The sequence below is a fragment of the Lissotriton vulgaris genome, unplaced genomic scaffold (genome assembly GCF_964263255.1).
Source record: "Lissotriton vulgaris unplaced genomic scaffold, aLisVul1.2 SCAFFOLD_1698, whole genome shotgun sequence".
NCBI lineage: Eukaryota > Metazoa > Chordata > Amphibia > Caudata > Salamandridae > Lissotriton > Lissotriton vulgaris.
The window spans coordinates 397206-410820 of NW_028249180.1; the positions used below are offsets into that span (position 1 = coordinate 397206).

General features: G+C 46.5%; 1 protein-coding gene across 1 annotated transcript in view; it reads right to left on the reverse strand.

Moving 5' to 3' along the window:
• The window catches only part of LOC147663678 (uncharacterized), a 97856-nt gene extending 96813 nt beyond the window's left edge, over nucleotides 1–1043 (reverse strand). Inside the window, exon 1 of the mRNA XM_086950269.1 lies at nucleotides 1034–1043. Coding sequence (XP_086806395.1) covers nucleotides 1034–1043 — 10 coding nt within the window. The remainder of the gene's footprint in view (nucleotides 1–1033) is intronic.
• Between the last annotated feature and the right edge of the window lie 12572 nt (nucleotides 1044–13615).

Here is a 13615-nt window from a genome sequence, read left to right on the forward strand (position 1 = left end):
CTTAGAAAACGACGACTAATCCCGACACCAAAAGACACCTATGCACCCGGCTTCCCTGGGTGAGGTAACACGAGTACTCCGGTGCTCCCGTGGGTCTGGACTCTCGAAGTGCCCTGGTCTAAAGGGGTTTCATCCTAGTCCATCCGGAAGTGTCCTTAAACTGTAACTTTGTGACTTTTACATTTCCCATAGAAAGTCAATGGTAACCCGCGGCTGTGTTTAGACACTGCACGCGTCTCCCGTGGGCCTCCTACTTCCTAACCTTGGGTTGTTTAGTGTAGCCACAGCGATTCCTTAAGCCCTAGGCCTACTTTCTATTTTTGTCGTTGTTCTTATACCACTATGTTAGTATATGGTTTTAGACGCCCCTAGGGCTAAACTGTATTTGTGCAACTTATCGTATGCTAATTGAGAATCTTGTAATGTACTTTTGCCTCGGACCTCATAAAGAGTTCAGAGGGGTTGTGTTTTAGATAAATACATATATATATTTGATATATACCTTATGAGGTGTCCTTTCATTTGGTATGCAAGGAGTTACCTATGGTAAAACAATCGGCTTAACATACTCTCTGAAGTTTTAGCCTAAGACCACTGGTCCATGCTACCACTAGGATAGCTTGTCTATAAGTTTGACTTTACAACCACCATCAATAAGGGTCGTTTAGACTGGTGCAAGGTGCCCACTAGAACTAGTGGCCATCATATGCAAGGCTAACTTCTTCCATCCCCTTAAAAGATAGGCTATTAATGGACCTGATCTGTGACAAAGCCACATATTTAGTATATAGGAAAATAATTAACAATTCGCCCGATCCACTGAAGGCCCAAAAGAAAGCAGACATTGGCCTGTTAGAGGAGTACGACTGGATGGAAGCAATACAAAGTGCAAAAGAAGAAGCGGTCAGAGCGAGATTTCGACTGGTTCAGCTTCAGATCCTACATGGGTCTTACACAACGAGAGTACAGATGCACAAGCTAGGACGTTGCCCCTCAAACCTGTGTACAAGGGGTTGCAAAGAAAAAAAGGTACTTTCTTCCATATCATATGGGGATGCCTGATCATACAGAAATACTAGGAAAGAGTGACACGAATTATATCTGAGGTACCAGGGGAAGAAATACCCCTGGAGGGCAAATGGCACATCCTGTGTATAACGAATGAACAAATATGGCAAAAGTATCAGAAGTTATGGCTAATGGTGGCGGCAATGGTAGCAAAGAGAAATATCGCCAGGGCTAGGGAAGCACGCCTTCAACCCCCGATGGTTTAGCAATGGAAGTCCGACTTAGACTGGTGCAGCACAGCCGAAAAAGGTGGTTAAATAAGAGTAGAGGTTGCCCTCTAAAATGGGGAAACATATGGAGCCGTTGGGTGGAATTCAGGGGGCTTTAAAGGACATGGGAAGGGAGAAGGAGAATAACTAGAATGATATAGGTGGGAGTCTGCTCGTGAGGGCGCCATTAAAGACTATTTGCCTGCCTGCCTGCCTACCCGGTTCCCCGCACACCCAGCTGACCAGTTCCGCTCTCCCCCGCTGCCGCTCAGGACATCGCGGCCGCCGAGAGGGGAGAGCGAGGGAAAACTACACTCCCCAGCGTCCCCTGCTCTCACGGGGACGCGAACAGCCGCGTCAGGATCCCGCGCCCGGGGGCGCTTAAGACCGGGCTGGGGCTGCGGCCGAGCGGGGGAGTCTGCTCGTGAGGGCGCCATTAAAGACTATTTGCCTGCCTGCCTACCTACCCGGTTCCCCGCACACCCAGCTGACCAGTTCCGCTCTCCCCCGCTGCCGCTCAGGACATCGCGGCCGCCGAGAGGGGAGAGCGAGGGAAAACTACACTCCCCAACGTCCCCTGCTCTCACGGGGACGCGAACAGCTGCGTCAGGATCCCGCGCCCGGAGGCGCTTAAGACCGGGCTGGGGCTGCGGCCGAGCGGGGGAGTCTGCTCGTGAGGGCGCCATTAAAGACTATTTGCCTGCCGGCCTACCTACCCGGTTCCCCGCACACCCAGCTGACCAGTTCCGCTCTCCCCCGCTGCCGCTCAGGACATCGCGGCCGCCGAGAGGGGAGAGCGAGGGAAGACTACACTCCCCAGCGTCCCCTGCTCTCACGGGGACGCCAACAGCCGCGTCAGGATCCTGCGCCCGGAGGCGCTTAAGACCGGGCTGGGACTCCCGCCTCGCGGGACGCGCGCGGGCGACGCCGGGCTGAGCCCGGGCAGAGGGCGGGCCATCTGTGGCCATCAGGGGCCAGCAGAGGCCGGGCTGGGCCACCCCTCTTGGCTGCGAAATGGGGAAGCGTAAACTACACACCAAAGAAGGGGAAGGTAAGAAGGCTAAGGTTCCCCGGAAATCGGAAACTATTATTTCTTATCTAACATCTGCTGTGGGGGCTTTAAATGATCAGATTTCTACTGTGGAGAAGGAATTGGGTCTTGACTCTCGCATTGATATCATTCCCACTCTAAACGCTGAGACACCCCCAAGTGGGGCACCCCCCATCCCATTGGAACCAGACATTGTTGTGGCTAACCCGCTTCAAGGTGCCCAGGACCAACAATCCTGTATAAATACTTCCCAGAGAGCGAGCCCAAAGATTCCACAAAAATGACTAGTAAAAGTACCAAAAGGAAGAAATCCGTTAATTTGCCTAAAGGGAATGTGGCCAATACTCCGAATGGGCTCCCAACAAATGTTTTGGAACTAATGGAGGAACTGATTGAATCCCACTTGGAGCCCATACTTGTGTACATTGGCAAGGATATTGTGGACTCTTTGAATCATTGCGTTGCAAACATAGTCAAGAAATGTGAAAATATCGACAAATTTCTAAAAGATGTCAGGCCACACCTCACAGTTCTCACTGATGCTAAGGACACAGGAATTAACCAAATCCGGACGTCTAGTCTGGTTATGGACATTGAGCCTTCTTTGGGGGAGGGTATGCAGACCACGTCGGGACATTTCAGTCATCAGATTAAGAGGCCAGTTTCTACACCTGAGGCACAACAACAGTTGTTACATGATGAGGGCATACACCCAAGCTCTCGGCAAAAAAGTGGATATGTTACTAACCATCGCATCCCTAAATTAACTACACTACATCTCCCTCCACAAGCTGCTCCGCTAGTGGTAATACTGACAGGAATTCCATCTCTTAAAACTGGAGCAGTAGAAAGGGATAACGATCTCCTGATTAGAACTAAAAAGTGGTGCTCACAGTTTAGTAGTGGGTGTGTCGATATTGCACAATGTATTATTTCGGCCAGAAGAGTTGAGTGGGTGGGGAAACGTAAAAAGACCATCCCAGGAGACTGTGTAGTTGTTAACTTCGACAGAGCAAATATTGTGGACACTCTGCTTTGGGATGGCTCAGACCTAGATGGGAAGGGTATTAGGCCACTTCCCCTGGGTTATTTCTATCCGCCACCCAATTTTCTACAACCGGCAGTACGTCGACCTACAGTCCCTATGACCAATGGTCCTATTCTGAAAGTCAATAATCCCATGCATTACTCCTACCAATCTTACCAGGCATCCCTGAGGCCAGTTAAAACAGTCCGGAGTGATAGTATCGACACAGGCCTTAATCCTGACCTGGTATTAACAAACAGATTTTCTGCTTTATCAAGCATGGAAATAAATGATTGACAACCACACATAGAATCTGACAACATGTCTAACATTATACCGGATAATTCATTGCATCCCCACTCCTCGTACAAATTAATCAGTTGGAACGTTATGTTATGTTATTTATTCTTTTGTATAGCGCACGGCTACTCAAAAAGAGTGTCCCGGCGCTTTTTGGAAAAGAAAGGCTGCAACACAATAACATAACACCATTAAAAAAAGAAGGAGAAAGGCAGAACGAGCAAATACACAAAAGAAACTGGCTACTGGGTAACGTGGCGGGGATTGGCAAAAAAATAAAAGATGCTAGATGGATAGACTTTGTGGTACAACACGAGATTATTGCTCTACAAGAGACCTGGGACACAAGTGATCTTTTTCATCTAGATGGTTATTGTAGCTTTCATGTTAAGGCCACCACAGGGCAGGGCGGTAGACCTAAAGGTGGTCTTTGTATTTTAACCTCACTTAAACTTCCAGGCTCATTTAGAAATTTGGGGTCTCCGTCAGCAAACCTACAAGGATTAGAATGGAGCCGTCCCAAATACCCTAAAATTTTAATTTTGAATTTTTATAATGCGCCAGAGAGGGTCACACAAAACTTGCACCTAAATACACTGGCTTCTTACTTAGAATATTACAAGTCAACACAAACTGCTATATTCAATATAATCCTAATGGGAGATTTTAATATCCATCCATGTGTTTGGAATTGTCTGGATAAACACAATATAGGCCCACCTGGCTCAATCTCCACACACTTCGAGCACTCACCCCAAGGCGAGTTGTTAGAAGATCTACTTGCAAACACTAATCTCTATGAAGTCGAGGGGAGTGGAGGGGAGGAAAGGGCCCCAACCTTTGTTGGTAGAGAAGCAGAAACGGTGACTGATTACATTTTCGTTTCCCCTGGTGTGGTACAGGTTTGTTCCTCAATAGAGGTCATAACTTCGACCTTTAGTGACCATAATCCTCTAACAATGACCATACACAGGGGGGAGGACACAGACAACCAGAAGGCAATCGAGGATTGTAATCCTGACAAACTCATTCCTAAAGATCAGGGGAGGAGGCTCAATTGGGCCAAGGTGGTCCCAGACACTTTTATTAATGATCTAAAGCAAAGTTAAGGAGGATATGGCAATATGCCTAGATAATTTGGCAGATGGGAAAAAGGTCTTAAATTCTTTCGCCACTATTTGCACACAAGTGAGACTTGACCTAAAATGTAATAAGAAGAGGGATTGCCCAGATCAGCCTAGGTGGTTTGATGAGTTGTGTTCAAAAGCCCACAAAGAACTATTGTTTGCTTTAAAACAAAAACCGAGAGAGAAGGAAAAGGTGGCCATACTGAGAAAAAATTATAAACTTGCTATGGCTAACGGCACAAAAGCTATAAAGGAGGAGGCTTGGGACAATCTCATGTCAACAGATGTGTTGAAGGACAGTTCTAAATTTTGGGCTGCAATAAACCACCCTTACTTTTCTGGTTCAAATAACTCGGTGATGGACTCTGTGATTCCCGATGAGACATGGGTCGCCCACTTTAGTAAAATATATAATAGTGCTGAAGAGAACATAGTAATGATGGACCCCTTAGAAATTGGTGTAGAACCTATCTTACGATTTGAGGAAATGGAGGTACAAAAGGCCTTTGTAGAGATGTCGAAAAATAAGGTCCCGGGCCCAGACGGTGTGCCCGCAGACCTTTACAGGACCCCCCTGGAGTTATGGACTAAGATACTCACGAATGTCTTTAACTCAACTATAACTTCGGGGTTTCCCCTCTCTTGGGCATTTTCATCCGTAATACCCGTCTTTAAAAAAGGTTTAAGATCTGACCCTGCCTGTTATAGGCCTATCTCGCTGATTGACTCTGCCGTCAAAATTTTGGGCAGGGTCATTCTGCAGAGATTAGGCGATCATCTGGAAGACAGGAAAGTCCTCTCCGAATTACAATATGGGTTCAGGGCCAAAAGGGTTACCCTTGATCAATGCCTTAACCTCCATATGTTAATTAGCAAATACACCTTGGACAAGGAGGGTATGCTATACATGGCATTCATGGATCTAACATCGGCCTTTGACCTAGTCAATCGTGGTAAACTTTGGGCAATATTAATTAACAGAGGGATTGATCCCCCATTGGTACATTATCTAGCAGGTCTGCATCAAGATCTGCGGGCCACTATTAGAACTAATAGTGAGGGCAGAACTACTAGCTCTTTTAAGTCAAAAAGAGGGGTACGGCAGGGGTGCATCTTGGCACCCCTCCTATTTACCCTACATATTAACTCCATCGAAACAACCCTGAAAGGGTCCACTCCTGATGTCCCACGTGTGGGGGAGTACTTGGTGCCAGTTCTCCTCTACGCGGACGACGCCGTACTGCTCGCCCGTACTGGGGTAGGGCTGCAGAAACTTTTGGACGATTTTGGAGTATTTATGTCCTCCTTGGACCTGCAGGTAAATAACAAAAAAATCACACGTTATGGTTGCAGGGAAGCGATCCAAAAATGTAAAGTTTGGCAAATTTCTTTGCAACGGTGAAGAAATCTCCAGAGTCCCGGTCTTCACTTACCTGGGCGTCCTTTTTGATGAAAGGGGTACCTGGAGACCACAATTAATTGCCAAAGGCTTAGCTGTCACCAGAACTAATTCTGCTCTATTGAGCTTTGCTAAACGCTTAGGTTCACGTCCAATAGAAGCATTGTTGGCAGTTTACAAATCAAAAAGCCTATCAATAGCTAGGTATGGTGCCTCCATATGGGGCTATTTACCACAAGATAAAGTCCAGGTGGCAGAAAATAAGTTTCTAAGATCCATTTCAGTGGTCCCCCAATCGACCCCAGTATAATCAGTGCATACCGAGGTAGGCCTTGGCTACATCAGTGATCGACTACAGTTGGCACCCTTGACCTGCTGGGCCAAGACCTGGTTGAATCCAGATAGCCTAAATCATTCTATTCTGAAAGATTGTATGGCGCTGGATAAAGTTAATAAAATTCCTTGGCTGGCCTACATTAAAAACACTTTTATTAAACTGGGGAGGCCTGAACTATATCTTTCCCAGAGTACCATCATGAAGGGCGATGTACTGTGGATTAAGAAAAACTTCTTAGAACGTGTGACGATGGAACAGGAGGAATTAGAGGTCCAAAAATAGGGGGTTAGGGCTAATTACATACTTCAGACTACCCCTAAAGTGGAACCCTACTTGACCATTGCGACTCGTCCTTACCATCGTAATCTCCTGGTGAGATTTAGACTTATCATCCAGTATTCCTTGGGGAATTACCCAGTATGGGGAAAATCCGATACAGCTATCCCCTGTAGCTGTGATAATTTCTCTGAACAGACACTGATGCACTTTATTATGTTTTACGGCCATTATGATGAATGTAGGTGATTGTTTTTAATACCTATTTTGAGAGAAACAGGGTTCACACAAGTTCGTCCCACTCTCCGTTATTTACAACTCCTGAGTAGCATCAGAGTGATATTTGGGGTTGCAAGTTTTTTGGTTGCTGTCATGCGTGTTAAGTCTAGAAAACTGAAATTAAATTGCCCATGAAATGTGTTAATAATCGCCATTTGTTAGTTTAACTATGGAATGCTCTATTTTTAATGTATATACATGAATTGTTTTTATAAGAAATGTTTTTTAATATATGAATTGCTGATTTTATATGTGATGTAATTGCTTTTATGATTTTAATTAATCGAATAAAGCTTGTTTTGACTTGACTTGACTTGATTTGATTTAGGTGGAATAATAACGTTATCGGTCAAACGGTTGCTTAAGATAGGGCCCAGAGTAAAATTTGTAATAGAAGAATGTATAAGTGAAATGCAAAATATGCAATGTAACACAAATGCACTTGTGGATGTGACACTCAATACTTCAATTGACTGATGCTGATAAAAAAAAGTTTAAAAAAAATAAAAAATAAAAAAAAATTATGGTATATTATTGTGATTCTTAACCCCCGGTGGTCGTGAAACCGCCTTGGGGGGTGGGAGTTACGATTGCTTACAAAATTAAGTAATATTATAAAGCGCTCCGATACCTCCGGGTCTAGCCAGCGTTATATAAAACTTTGTAAACAAATAAATAAATATTGACTGATTAATAAAGGGCTGATTCCATTTCCTCCATTAAACATTTTCCTTGCTTTTACTATGTAGATGTATGAATTTAATGGACGCTTTTCTGCCTGCAGTGGAGTATTAGACAAGTTTCTGCAATGTATAGCCGGAGCCGCGCTTAGTACCAAGGCTGAAGCATCCCCTTCGGAGGGTCAGGCGAGTTCTGCTGATTCTGCCTGGCCCTGGCTGGGCGGAGTTTACTCACCAAAGTTCTGATATATGTTTTTATGTAGCTACATACATTTTAAGAAGTATGACTGCTAGGAAATCAATTATTTGAACATCAAGTACTTCGGAATTAACACGTTACCCTCAAGAGGAGAGTTCAGCCTCTATTCCAGCCCTCGCAAGGGCAGAAGCACCACTGTGACTGTGGTTATTAGCACTCGTCACTTTACCTCTGCGAGTTTTACACATGCGTTGTAAAGAAAATTCCACTTTATCAGGCGTGTTTTGCACTTAAAAAGTACTGAAGTATATGGACATATTTACTGTATTGCCTTCCGAATGACCGTATATCAGACATTTTCTTCTCCCAGAAGATTCAGACCATCTATTCTTCCTTTGTCACAAACAGATATGACGCAGATGCCGTCATTATAGCTAGCCCTGTTTCTCGAGTCCCTTGTAAACTGGACAACTTTCCTCTCCTAGATTCCATCACGCTAGATAGGATAATCCCTAAAGTTATCTCGGGTTCCCCTAGTGATCCAGCACCTCCGCAGGTTCTTGCCATGGTTATCGATGTTATTCGTCCCGTCATCCTCGATGTCCTCAACTCCTCCATCACATCGAGCATCGTCCCGACTGCGTGGAAATGTGCAAAGGTCAAAGCTTTATTAAAAAAAACACTTTAGATCAAAATAATCTAGCAAACTTCCGTCTCATCTCTTTACTCCTTTGGATGAGTAAGTTGCTTGAAAAGCACATTAATAATATCTTAGTAGATTATTTAGAATCTAACAATCTGCTAAGCAGCTCCCAGACGGGATTCCGCCCTCAACATGGAACTGAAACAGCCTTACTGGCTGTGACGGAAGAAACAAGATCGGTGCTGGACAAGGGAGGGAAAGCAGCCATCATTTTATTAGATCTCAGCGCCGCGTTCGACACGGTTAACCATGCCACCCGATTACATTGTTTGAAAGGCATGGGTGTGTCGGGCCCGGCCCTGACATAACTGACTTCCTTCCTGGAAGAGCGCTTCTTCCCAGTGTTTGAGGGGGAGGTAGCTTCTATCAAGCAGCCACTCAGCTGTGGGGTCCCTCAGGGCTCTGCCCTGTGCCCCACGCTTTTCAATGCCTATATGAGGCCTTTAGCGGAGATAGTCCATCCCTTTGGCGTGCGTATTATCACCTACGCTGACGACACTCAGTTGGTGGTCTCATTGGATCACACTGAGGGGTCGTCCAGTACACTGGGTCCCTGTCTAGAGGCAGTGGCCAAGTGGATGGAATCCTCCTGCCTTAGATTAAACGGGGAGAAGACCGAGATCATGCTTCTGGGCAATCCTGTACCAACTACTCTGGTTTCCATCTGGCCCTCGTGTCTAGGTCCTCCTCCCCTTCCTAAACCTCAGATAAAGAGCCTGGGAGTTTGGCTTGATAAATCGCTAGACTTCACTTTCCAGGCCACAAAAACTGCATCTACCTGTTTCGGGCTCATGAGAATGCTCCGGAAAGTGCTCCCCTTACTTCCGTTCCAGGCGAGGAGAGTCATGGTCCAGGCCTTGATACTCTCCCGCCTGGATTACGGCAATGCTTTATATCTTAGAGCCCCGGGAGCAGCGATCAATAAACTCCAGGTCACTCAAAACTGTGCGGCTCGACTACTTTTTAATATCCCACGTTGGCAGTCAGCCAAACAGACCCTAAAGAAGTTACATTGGCTCCCTGTGGCTGCAAGGGTACAATCCAAGGCTATGTGCCTTGTTCATAAAGCCATTCATCGAACAGGACCAGCTATAATACACCCCTTAGTCACCCCCTACCCTCCTTCCCGAGCCCTTCGTTCCAGTTCGCTGCATCTAGCCACCACGACTAAAATAAAGAAGGCTAGTACTCAAACCCCTGTGTGATCCCGGTCAAAGAGCTGAGGAGACGTGACAGCCAGCGCGGCCCACTTCGGGATCAAGTTCGAGTCCCGACATGGGCTCAACATCCTGTGATTCTGGGCGAATCGCCTACTCTCCCCCTTGCCTATGAAACTGTCTGCCCCTTTGTGTGACGTCACTGGTGCTCATGTGAAGCACTAGAATACCTGTGGCCCGAGTTCGCGCTATATAAAACTAAAAAAAAAAAAAATATTAAATTATATCAGTCTATGAACAGAGCGAGCTATCGCCCCAGCAATAGTCTGCTGCACTTGGCTGCTGCAGACTCACCGCTGACGGCTGCAGAAGAGGTGAGGAGCCGGATGTAGAGTCCTTCTATAATAAATGGACTCGGACTCTGGTCTTATTCAACGTGCTTTATTTTACATGACTGTTCTCTTCACGTCCCTACACTACTCTGCCCCTTTCCTACTCTGCCCCTTTCCGTTCTAGTCACCTCCCTTTCCTGTCCTGCCCCGTCTCCACCCCTCAACCACTAGCACGCTCACATACATCATTACATCTCCCCTCTTCCTGAACAAATGTAATAGTCACTTATACTGGTAACTACCCGTTAGCTCAATGATCGTGTGAACATATTTACAGTTCTAAAATCAACCTTTCTGGTCTTCGGATGGTTCGTCGCGGTCTAAGATGAACTTCAGGGCTCTCACTCTCAGATTCAACAGGATTCACGGGCCCTGGCGGAGCTCTGACAACTGCTGCGTTCTCACCAGACACAACCTTCGATGAATTGGTGAGAGCATCCTTGACCGCAGAAGGGCATTTCTAAAAGTGTGATACATTTCTTGTGATCCTCTTGTTTTCAGATTCCGCGGTGATCATAGTTCCTTTTTGCTGAGTGACCATTAATGGCTCAGCTCGATAACGACAGTCCGTTTTCCTCTGTTGTTCCTGCTTAACCAACACCCAGTCCCCTTCCTGAATGGACGGAGTTCTGTCTCTCCTCCGATTGTCCGCATATGATTTCATCTTTTCTTTGGTCTTCTGATCAGTTGCAGCGAGATCATCATGGTCAAGTTTGTTTGTTGTAGATTGTAAGGCATCATCCAGAGTTGGTATCCTGGTCCGTATGGATCGCCCCAACATTAGAGTAGCGGGGCACTTGCCAGATGTAGCATGTGGAGTTGTTCGATATGCTCGTAAGACTTCATTTAAGGCAACTTGTGGATCCCTCTTGTCAAGTGCCGCTTGTTGGAGTGTTTTCTTCAGGGTGGCCATAAACCTTTCGACCATTCCATTGGGCTGTGGCCATAGAGGGGTAATCTTGCGAAGTTTGAAATTAAGATGTTTGGCAAATTCCCCAAACTCCTGCCCATTGAATGGCAGTCTGTTATCCGTTTTGATTGTTTTTGGTATGCCCCATGCAGCGAATACTATCGAGGACTGCTATGGTGATAGCAGCCTTTGTTGATGAGACAAACTGGGCGATTGGAAACCTCGAGTATTCGTCCATGATAACTAGAATGTATTTCCCAGATTGAAGAGGACCAAAAAAGTCCAGGGCAACGTCTTGCCAGACACCATTGGGTAATGTGGACATTTGAAGGGGAGCGGGGGGCTCTCCCTGGCTCACCAGTTGGCACTGGGGACAGTCTTTCAGCGTCAGTTCTACCATCTGATCTAACAGCTGGAACCACACTCTCTACAAGGGCTCTCTTGGTCACCACCACTCCACAATGTCCTTCATGTGCCTGGATGAGGACACCTTGGCGAAGTTGTATGGGGATGACTATCCTTTGGTCTCGGAGCACAAGTCCATCCGCAGCTACAGAGAGTTCATCTTTCACATGTTTGAACGCAATCAGTTCTTGCCTTTCACTCTGTTCTCTTAGCTCATTCTCGTCTGAATGCCGCCAACTGTTTGTGCGAAGGCGGTGTTTCACCTGTTGCAAGATAGCGTCTTGGTTAGTAGCATCCCGGATGGCTTCTAGGGGAACAGCAGGTGGTCTGGCGTGGTCAACCACAAAATGGATGTACTCTTCAGCTAGGGAGGGTCCAGATGGGGTCATGACCTGGGGATGCCGCGACATAGTCAGCAGGATTAGCAGCTTTCCCGGGCTTGCGTATGATGGTGTATGTATACTCTTGGAGACGGAGACCACATTGTTTTATCCTGGGAGGCATTTTAGAACGTGGATTGCCAAAGATGGTGATTAAGGCTTGGTGGTCTGTTACCAACTTGAAGTGTTTGCCATACACGAAGATGTGAAAATGTTCGCATGCCCATACAACGGCTAAGCTCTCCTTCTCAGGCTGAGAATAGGCCCTTTCTGTGTCCGTAAAACTCCTGCTGTCGTAAGCAACAATGTGTCGTTGGTCAGTGTCATGATCAAACTGGGCCAATATGGCTCCTAAGCCAACAGGGCTGGCATCAACTGTGATTTCCGTTTTCCTCTTAGGATTGAAGTTTGCCAAGTTGTTGGCGGATTCAACTGCCATTTTAATTTCCTGGAAGGCTTTCTCACATTGCGTTGTCCATTGGAATGGGTGTCCTTGTTTTGTGAGTTTACGCAATGGGTAGCTGATGGTGGCATAGTCTCTTATGTACCTAACACAGTAGCTTGCCATTCCCATAAAGGATCGCACATCTCCTGCATCCTGAGGACTCGTGGCGTTGTTCAAAGCTGCTACCTTTTCAGGGTCTGGCTTGATCCCTGCACCTGAGAGTATATGTCCAAAGAATTTCAACGTGGACTTATGAAATTCGCATTTTTCTTTATTTAAAGTGAGATTGACGTCTAACAAGGTATGACAAACTCTGTCTAGTGCAGTGTCATGCTCCTGCACTGTTGCACCATAAACCAGGATGTCGTCACTGTAATTTAGGGCATTTGGAATGTGGTGAATTGTCTTTCTTATGGCTTCTTGAAAGATCTCAGCTGCAGAGGAGACCCCAAAACTGATCCGATTGTATCTGAAGAGTCAGAGGTAAGTAGCAAATGTGGTGATGTACCGTGATTACTCATGTAGCTCAAGTTGATGATATCCTTTGTTAAGGTCCAACTTGGAGAATACTTGAGCTCCGTTGAGGGACGCAATCATGTCACTCAAGTGCAGCCCCGGGTGTCGTTCTCGCTCAATGGCGGTGTTGGGTGCCCTCATTATTATTATTATATTATTATTATGTTTCTTATATAGCGCCTGAATTGACCCCCAAAGGGGTATCTCCGTGCTTGCCTTGGGAACCCGTCTGGCTTTTCCCTGTGAGATAGCCCCTACAGGGCATCCCCAAGGTGAAAGCCAGGCATCCCGCCGCGGGGGGCCGTTGTGGAGATTAAGCAAGCTTAATGCCCAGAGTTGCAGAGTGTGAACCCATGATTAGGTCAGGCACCGAAGCGAGAATTATCGAGTCCATGGACATTTGAGCTCAAGACCCTGCCGCGTCGGGAATTGAACCCTGGTCCCGGTCTGACCTCTGCTTCAGGGTCTGCCTGCTGTAACCAGTGAGCCACACTTCTCCACCCTCATGTCAACACAGAGGCGCACTTTGTCCGGGGTACCCTCTTTTGGCACAATCACCACTGGAGAAACCCATGGGGTGGGTCCATCTGTTCATTCGATGATGCCAGCTTGCAGTAGTTCTTTTAATTCCTCTTCAACAGCCCTTTGGAGATGAAATGGAACCCTTCTGTGATGATGAGCTACGGGGGTCACCTGTTCATTGATGTGTAGGCGCACCTGACAGTGAGACATTTTTCCAAGTCCGGTGAACAATT